Source organism: Phragmites australis, chromosome 20 (genome assembly GCF_958298935.1).
Source record: "Phragmites australis chromosome 20, lpPhrAust1.1, whole genome shotgun sequence".
Classification (NCBI taxonomy): domain Eukaryota; kingdom Viridiplantae; phylum Streptophyta; class Magnoliopsida; order Poales; family Poaceae; genus Phragmites; species Phragmites australis.
Window position 1 is genome coordinate 4789714 of NC_084940.1, and position 9150 is coordinate 4798863.

Genomic DNA, 9150 nt, shown 5'->3' on the forward strand with positions numbered 1-9150 from the left:
CTAGATATTCTAGAAAGGTTTTGAATGTATTAAACCAAGATGAAATTTGATAGAAACACGAAATTAATCAAAAATCAAAACCAAATACACACAATATGTAACAGAAAGAAAATTCCAAATCAACAACTCATCAACTTACAAAACTTGATTTTCATTGTGAGTTTACAAGATGCATGTCCAGAGCATCCAACAAAGATTTCCACGAAATCTTAAAACCTAGACAGATCTACTCACTAGATCAAAAGTCTAAATCTAATCTCGTTCTTGGCGCTCCTTACCCTAACCGAGACCCTCTCAATATATAGCCCTCCAAACTGTACTTGGTTTGAAAACAACTTTGTATCCTACCCGGACACAAACCATACCAAGACACGTCCACCCATAACCGAATCCAACTTGTGCTTAAGTCCAACTCAGACTAGCACTCGATTCCTTATGGGACTAGACTCTTCGACCAATCAAATCACAACCTGACCTTACCATGTACTCAAACGACTCCATCATATGAACACACAATCTGTTGCCCACGACCTCACGTACATTTGCCCTTCTCTGCAACGCACCTAGTCGCACACATGCAACCTTGTCTTCACGTACACTGTTCTCTAGCCCAAACGTCTCGTATGACATCCTCGATCACTACGATCTCAATTCCTCCTGAACCTAGTCGCTGAACTTCAGTTCCTCCCAGAACTTAGTTCGTCGATCCGTCATCGACCATGTTTACCTTCAAGCAACACCTGCACATGAATCAACAAACATGTACGAACACAAGTCCTTCCCAACTTAACTCAAGATCAGTTCACACAACATTACTCACACGAGTATATTGCATCACTTCTACGCTAACACCAGCGTATAAGCATATCTAAGCTGTAACTTAGTAACTCATAAACATTATCCTAATGTCTTTAAGCTAAATCACTTTGCTCTGTCAATTTCATCATCCAAACTATTTTTTATCACATGATCTCACAGATACGATAAACAAAGAGCTTATGGAACTTTAAAAAAGAATAGGCCACTGGATCAAACCAATATCTGGTGTGAGTTATATTCCTACAACAAACTATGATAGCGAACAACAACTATATCATCCTGGACATGATCATTCACTCAATGATGATGAACTTGTAGGAATTGACAAAATTAGTGAAATCTTGATTAAGTCATTGCATCTGGAAGATTGTTCTCTTCGGATCATTGTTGTTTTTTGGTATAGGTGGCCTCGGGAAAAGCACACTCGTCAATAATGTCTAAAAAAAGAGGAACTATTATCCAATTTTAATTTCCATGCCTGGGTTTCTGTCTCTCAGTCATATAAAATTAATGATATTTGGAGAAACATGCTGAAAGAAATCCATGGAAATGACAATAGAGCATTTGATATTGGAAGTATGAACAGTGCAGAACTAAGAGTGGAACTGTGAAAAATTTTGGATGAAAAGAGGTACTTGATCATATTGGATGATGTCTGGACAACTGAAGTTCCTTTGAAGATCAGAGTTGCTCTTGTCGATAATGGCCTGGGAAGCAGAGTAATAATCATGACAATAATTGAGGAAATAGCTTCAATAGCTGAGGATGGTTGTAAGATCAAGGTAGAGCCTCTAAATGACCATGATGCATGGCTTCTATTTTGCAGGAAGGCATTTCTAAAGATTAAAAATCATATCGGCCCCTCAGAACTACATCATTGTGGTAAAGACATAGTGGAGAAGTGTGATGGATTGCCGTTAGCTCTTGTGGCAATAGGGAGTTTGTTGTCCCTCAAAACAAGGAATAATAAATAATAGAGGTGAGAAACCAAGTTAAAATGTGTCTTGATTTATATGTGATGAGTAATTGATAAGGTTGTCGAGTTTTGGATTTTTTGAGTTTGGTTTGAGTATTTTGATTATGGACTAACTGAAGTCGGAGTTGGAGAAATATATTTGCTTGTCTTATAGTGTGCAGGTGACGGATGCAACTTGGTGGTCGATAGCGGGTGATCGGAGCTAAGCGGATGTTTGGTGCCGAACAATCAAGGAGGTTAGGCGGAGTCAAGGGTGACCCTAGCTATACACGTGGAGATCAAGCAAAACATGAAACAGAGGATGGAGATGGGATATTAACAAAGTCAAGTGAAAGAAATGCCGGTGCAAGTGACAAGGCGGCCTGAGAGATCAGGAGTGGGAGAGACTTGCCAGCGGTTATTATTGCAAGATGAAGTACACATGTTGATATCAGAGCACTTGCTTAAGGTGTAAGCAAGTGGTGAGTCACGCTTTGAGAAGCGTGCAAAGGGTTTCACGATGGGGCCTCAAAACTGTGGGAGAATTGGATGAGTATGTGGCAACATCACGAAGCTTGCGTTGAGATGAAACTAAGTCGTGAAGGCATCGTGACTGTTGGATGAATGGAGCAAGAAATTGACCAAAATGCTCTCGGTGGTAGGTAAAAGTGTACTACAAGAGAGGGATATTTTGATAACAAGCTAGAAAACTTAGAGATCAAGTTTTATAGGCTTGTAAATAGAGGGATAGGACTATGAGAGAGTTTGAACCTGCCACTTGAGTCTCTTGTGCTACCCATTTGAGATAGGGCTAGTGCTAGGGTTCTGAGGAGAGAAAGATGAGTGCTAAGATTATATCCAGGGTTAATCCCTGATAATAATTTTAGGTATGCTGAACAGTGGGTGTGTGAATGATGTTTCAGAAACTAGATGTGTGTGTAGACGGTGAGCTCAGAGACATAGGGAGTTATATAGGTTCGGACCGGATAAGCCCTACGTCCTGTGTGTTATGGAGGATCTCAGTTGATTACATATGATATTCTAGCTGGTTGTCAGACTTGATCTCTCTCATACAAATGGGGTCCTCATCCATTTATAGTCGGGAGGAGGAGAACTTACATATGGGTCTAAACAGATAACCTCAGTTCATCCTAATATCTAACCCAAACCATCATTATGGAGGACAAGGCGTGCCCACTTGTTCTGAAGGCTCCGTATATCCTGTCGCCATGCGCCGTCATGCTAGCTTAAAAAGTCCCACTCCGCAACATTCAATGCTACGGGACGGGACAATGCACTTCTGCACCGTCCCTGTCCACTTGCCTGGTCGGGCTGCTGATGACATCCCATCTGTCGTGCGCCGCTGTGTTGGTCTACAATGTTCTGCCCCGCGGCATTTAATGCTACGGGACGGGACAATGCCCCTCTGTGCCGTCCATTACTTCATCCGCTGGAGCTGGCGCTTGAGGAAGAAAAACACTTGAGTGCATGTCAATAAATATGCTTTAGACATGTTGTGTCAAATCTGACCCTGCGACCAGTAGGGCTAGTCGCGGGTTTATGTGATGGCATAGGGAGACTGGTCGCGTATACGTTATACTGGTCGCTGGAGCCATATCCTGGTCGCACGATCGACCAGTTTTTGGGAAATATACACCTCTAGTCGTTAAGTCATCGATGGGGTCCGTTAACCAGGGTACCCTTTTACTCAATACACCGACAATAGCCCTAAAGCCTCCCCGTGACTGTGGTCTGGCCTGGTCGTGCCACTTGGGTCTCGGGCATACGTAGTTCGTCCAAGGAGTGGTCGTTGATGCTGTCAGTCCTCAAAGTTCAACTCTGAACTTCGCTTCATGTGAGGAGGTTTATGTGTCCTGAGAGAGAAAAGAGGGTACGAGAGAGACATTAATTGCCGCTGGATTTGAATGGTTCCTTCTATGCGCCTCCTCGGGTTTTGAGCGGTTTGAATGCCGCGCTGGTTGGGGCGCCTGAAATCTTTTAAAGAACGAGTGTTTGATGGTCTTTTGATCCACTCCTAGCCTTCCTTCTTACTTTCAGACCTTTAGTGCTTAGTGTCCGTTCGTCTCTATTCCGTCCCGTATTCTGTTCCGTAGCGTTCTACTAATACGAGCCACATACTTTGTTAGGCAAGGTGGCAGTTGTCCGGTCAGCATATAAATAGAGTTTTTTTAAAATATTTTACTCGTGTTTAGCGGCACCCTTGTTCCTAAGAGCGCCAGAGCAGCCACAATGCCAAGTAACAGTGGGGATCATGAAGCGTGGACATGGATTGTTGTTGTTATCAGGAACATTGGGCACACATCACTAGTGGAGAGACGAGACGGACGTGCCAACCGCAGCAGAGAGGAGCGTACGATCGATCAGGCGGCGAATCATTCCAAAAGGATGGCACCTGGACGTTAACCACCAGCCTGATGAATGCGAATGCCCAATCATTGGCAAGTGGAAAAGAACATCTGTTTGGAACTTTGGATCCGGACAAATAGATAGCGTATTTCCCAGGTAGCACTTAAAAGCGGTGTTAGTGGACACGGATAAGGGTGTCAAAAATCCAATTCGAATTTAAATATTTAATTTGATAAAAAAAATTGAACATATAAAATTTAAATTAGATTTTAACATGATTGTCGGAATCTGATTAGGATTCAAGATGTTTAGATACGGATGTCTAAGGTAACGATGCTTAAAAGCAATCCACGAGTTCGGTTCGGGACACAGGAATGCAGATTCCCTGAACTATTATACTGTCGAGACTGACTTTGAGATCGTGCAGAAATCTTGGCTAGAATTGCATTCTCAGGTTAATAATGTACAAGGGCCAAATACATCTAAGTACAACATCACTAGCAGTACATATTTCGAGACCTTAGCTGATCAACAAACTGTTCACGGCGTGCTAAATGCTAAGATTTACTAAGCTCACTACACTCGCAAAAATTTTGCAACCTGTCAGGCGGAGTAGTCCGACACGGCGAACGAGCAGCTCGACGACGGGCCCCCCGAGTAGTGCGCGCTCCGCACCGGTGACGCCGCCAGGGCCGGCGCAGGCGCGGCAGCAGACGCCGCGGACGGCTGCTGCTTCGCGCCCTCCCCGGCCGCCGCGGGGCGCCTAATCTCCTTAAGAAGCGCCACGACGTCCTTCATCGCGGGCCGGTCGTCCGCGCGGCGCGACACGCAGAGCGCGGCCACGGACAGCACCTGCCGCATCTCGTCCGCGTACGCCTCAGCCGCGCTGCCCCCGAGCCGCGCATCCAGGAGCTCGGACGCGTCGCGCTTCGCCTGCACGTGCTCGCGCACCCACTGCACCAGGTGCGCCCCGCCCGGCAGCGTCGGGTCCAAGGGGTGCCGTCCCGTCAGGATCTCCAGCACCACCACGCCGAAGCTGTACACGTCGCTCTTCTCGCTGATCCGCTGCATCGACGCGTACTCTGCTTGCGCAGAAAGTACATTTAAAATGTCAGGATAATTCTTGAAAAATGTACTGACCGTGGAATTATGAATAAGTGAACGAAAGATGTAGTGAAATTCTGACCTGGCGCGATGTAGCCATACGAGCCGGCGATGCGGGGATGCTTGGTGGTGTCGAGCTTGGAGGACGCCGCGGACAGGACGCGGGCGAGGCCGAAGTCGGCAAGGTATGGCTCGTACGCGGGGCCAAGCAGCACGTTCATGGATTTGATGTCGCCGTGCAGGATGGCCGGCACGCAATCGTGGTGTAGGTACGCGACGGCGTGCGCGATTCCGAGCGCGACCTCGTAGCGCGCCCCCCACTCGTCCGCCGGCGTGCCCTTGGCGAGGCCGCCGCGGAGGAGGCCGCTGAGGCTGCCGTTGGGGAGGTAACTGTAGAACAGCAGCCGGGTACCGCCGTTCGCGGCCCAGCCGAGGAGCCGCACGATGTTGCGATGGCGGATGGAGCCCAGCGCGGCGATCTCGCTGCGGAACGCGGCGGACGTCGCCGCGTCCGACGACCACATCTTCTTGACGGCGAGGGTGTAGCCGTTCGGGGTGTCCACCTTGTACACGATCCCCGAGCTGCCGGTGCCGATCACGTTCGCGGACGTCAGCCCGCGGAGCACGTCGTCCATGGTGATGTCGAGCTTCTGGTACAGCGTGACCTCCCACGTGCCTTCTCCGTGGATGATGCGGCCGCCGCCGCCGCGGTGCGTGCGGGCGAGCATGTAGGTAGCGGCCATCAGGAGTAGCGCGCTGACAGCGGCTAGTAGGGATATGGCTATCTTCAATAAGGAGATGGAACCGCGCCGGGATGACTCGTCAGAGCCATCGCCGACGACGAGGTGGCGGTTGCCGGCGAGGTTGCTGAGGGGCAACTTCTGGAAGAATGGAGTGTTTGGGAGCTCGCCGGAGAAGGCATTGAAGGAGATGTTGAGCGTAACAAGGTTCTGCAACGCGGCAAGCGGCTCAAGGCCCCCGGACAGCTCGTTGTGCGACAGGTCGAGGCTGCCGAGCTTGTCAAGCCCGGCGAATTGTGATGGTATCTCCCCGGAGAGCCTGTTGCAGCTGAGGTTCAGCGAAATCTCCAGCGATGGAAGTATTCCCAACTCCGGAGGGATGCCTCCGGTGAAAGCATTACCGCCGAGGTCCAGCAACTGGAGCTTCTCGCAAGAACCGAGCTCCGGGGGTACGGAGCCGGTCAGGCGGTTCTTTCCCAAGTACAGCTTCGTCAGCTCCGGCATTGACCCGATGCTGGAGCTCAAGGGCCCGGCGAGCTGGTTGTCGGAGACGTCAATGAGCTGGAGACTGCGTGGCAAGGTGTCCGGCAATGCGCCGGACAGAGCATTTGCGTGTAGGTCGAGGAACTCGAGGCTGGCACACCCCGAAATGGCTGCAGGCACCGGGCCGACAAGTTGGTTCTCGCTCATGTCGAGGAAGTTGAGGTTCTTGAGGTTGCCCATCTCGGCGGGTATGGTGCCGGACAGCCGGTTGCCGTTGAGACGGAGCCGATAGAGATTGGTACAGTTGCCAATGTCCGGCGGTATGAACCCGGACAGCTCGTTGTTCAGTAGCAGTAGCTTCGTTAAGTTCTGGAGCCTGAACAGCTCCTTCGGGATCGGGCCGGTGAGGTTGTTGTACGACAGGTCCACCGCCTGCAGGCTCGGGCACTCGGCGAGCCTAGTTGGCACGCCGCCGGTGAGCTGGTTCTTCCACGCGTAGAACAGGGTGAGGTTGCGCAGCCTCGGGAAGTCGATGCGGATCTCCCCGGACAGCGCGTTGTTGTCGACCTCGATGTCCGTCAGCGACATGCAGTTGGAGAGCTCCGGCGGGATGGCGCCGGTCAGCTGGTTCGTGCTCAGCTGCAACTGCTGGAGATTAGGCAGCCCGCCCAAACTCGCCGGTATACTGCCGGTGATGGAATTCAGCGACAGGTCAATGAGTGTGAGCTCCTTGCACTGCCCGATCTCCGGCGGAATCGTGCCGACAAGCTGGTTCTGCCACAGAAGCAGCGTTTGCAGCTTCCGGAGCTGGCCGAGCTGCGCTGGTATCGGGCCGGAGAGAGAATTCTGGTACAGGTACAGGCTGGTGAGCTCGGTGCAGTTGCCAATGGACTCCGGGATCCGGCCGGAGAGCAAAGTGGTGTAGATGGCAATTGTTTGGATCTTCTTGAGCTGCCCGATCGTCTCCGGGAGGCTCCCGGAGACGCCGGTCTCCGCTAGGCCGAGCATGGTGAGATCGCTGCAGCCTCCGATCTCCGGCGGCAACGGGCCCTTCATCCCTTGGTTCCCGCCCGCGCGGAGCACCTGCAGCTTCTTCAGGTTGCCAATGCTCGCCGGGATCGGCCCGCTCAGCTCGTTGTCGTAGAGCGCGAGGTACGTCAGGCTCGTGAGGTTGCCGATGTCTTCGGGGATGGCGCCGCGCAGGGAGTTGGAGTTGAGCGCTAGCGACTCGAGCTTCGCGAGCCAGCAGAGCTCGGCGGGGATCGCGCCGGTGAGCTGGTTCTTACTGAGGTCAACGGTGGTCAGCTCGCCGTACTCGCCAAACTCCTTGGGTATCGCGCCGGTGAGGTTCGTGCCGGACAGCACCAGTGTCTTCAGCGACGACGCCAGCGGCTGAAGGTTCGCGGGGAGCGGGCCCTGCAGGTCGACCGACGTGATGCTCAGCCCGACGACGTCGCCGCGCGCGTTGCACGACACGCCGAACCACCGGCACGGGCTCGCGTCCGCGGCGCGCCACGACGCCAGCGCGCCGGCCGCCGGCCGCAGCGAGTCCTTCCATTGGAGCAGCACCTGGCCCTGCTCGTTGACGCAATGGCACGGCGAGATCAGCAGCAGCGCGCAGGCGAGCGATACGAGAAGCGCGAGCCTCAATGTGACGGAGTTGAACCGCGGCGGCATTGGCGCGCGCCTCCGCCTCGGTGGCGAAGCTGGGGCGGGTGGATGACGAGAGGCGAGGGGGCGGCAATGTGATGGATGGCTCGCTGGTGAGGTGGCGTCTCCTACAAGCATTGGGATTTAGAGGGGGAGACCCCATGATTTGTTTATACAAGGAAAGCACAAGAGATCTGGATCCAAATGAGCACCAAGCAATGGCCATTTGCGGAAAAAAAAAACCAGATTTGATCTTGCAGTACTGTGTGTGACAGTGTACTGCCACTAAATACAAGCTTGATTGGATCTTGGCTTGAGTGAATTAGTTTTTAATCAGGAAAAGGATACTGCATGCAGTTTAATAAGTGATGGGAAGATGAGAGGAAGGTGGTGGCCTAGCAGCTTAGGTGTGGTTGGGGTCATCATCTGCATATGCTTAACCCTAGTTGGTGTACTTATTACTGCCATTTCAGCCTCTTCGGATTGTTAATTGCTCTTGCTGTCTTTGGAGGTGAAAACATCTCTTCTTCTTCCTCCTCGTGTTCTGTGAAAACAGGTTACTGCTAATTCTCTCGGCAATCGGACATTTATCCAATGTTCGATGGAAGAGCATTTTGCAGTGTCAGTTATTCTTAATCCCTGTTCCTTTGTACCGTTGGTACAGGAGTTGACAGTGGCTGTTACTTCTGGCTTTAGGTGTGACCTTCTAAAATGTTTTCTGATGGCCTGCAGTGGCAGTGCTGCTGCTTTATGGTTAGCTCTTTGCAGGTAGAACAGTTCTTCTGCAGATCTCCTCCTTTACACTGAGTAAGGTAAGTACAACTGTAAAAAAATGCATCTTTTGTTGCTAATTCAACATTTTTTTACTTTTCCATTACCAGCATTCATCTTTGCCTTTGCCTGCAATATTTACAGACCTACAGAACTCAATCTTTTCAGAACTTGCTACTAACAATCGTAAAATATAGTCCTTTCTCATTCTTCTCTTGTGCTATCTTCTGAAACGCTTAATAATTTTCTTAAGCTGGTATA

At 50.9% G+C, this 9150-nt stretch overlaps 1 protein-coding gene across 1 annotated transcript; it reads right to left on the reverse strand.

Annotated features, from left to right (window-relative positions):
* Positions 1 to 4570: 4570 nt before the first annotated feature.
* LOC133901148 (LRR receptor-like serine/threonine-protein kinase RGI3) lies at positions 4571 to 8892 on the reverse strand. Its single transcript, XM_062342412.1, has 2 exons — positions 5328 to 8892; positions 4571 to 5223 (listed from the first exon to the last, which is right to left on the reverse strand). Exons 1-2 carry the CDS (start codon positions 8254 to 8256, stop codon positions 4745 to 4747), a joined length of 3408 nt encoding a protein of 1135 aa, XP_062198396.1. The 5' UTR covers positions 8257 to 8892; the 3' UTR covers positions 4571 to 4744.
* Positions 8893 to 9150: the final 258 nt, after the last annotated feature.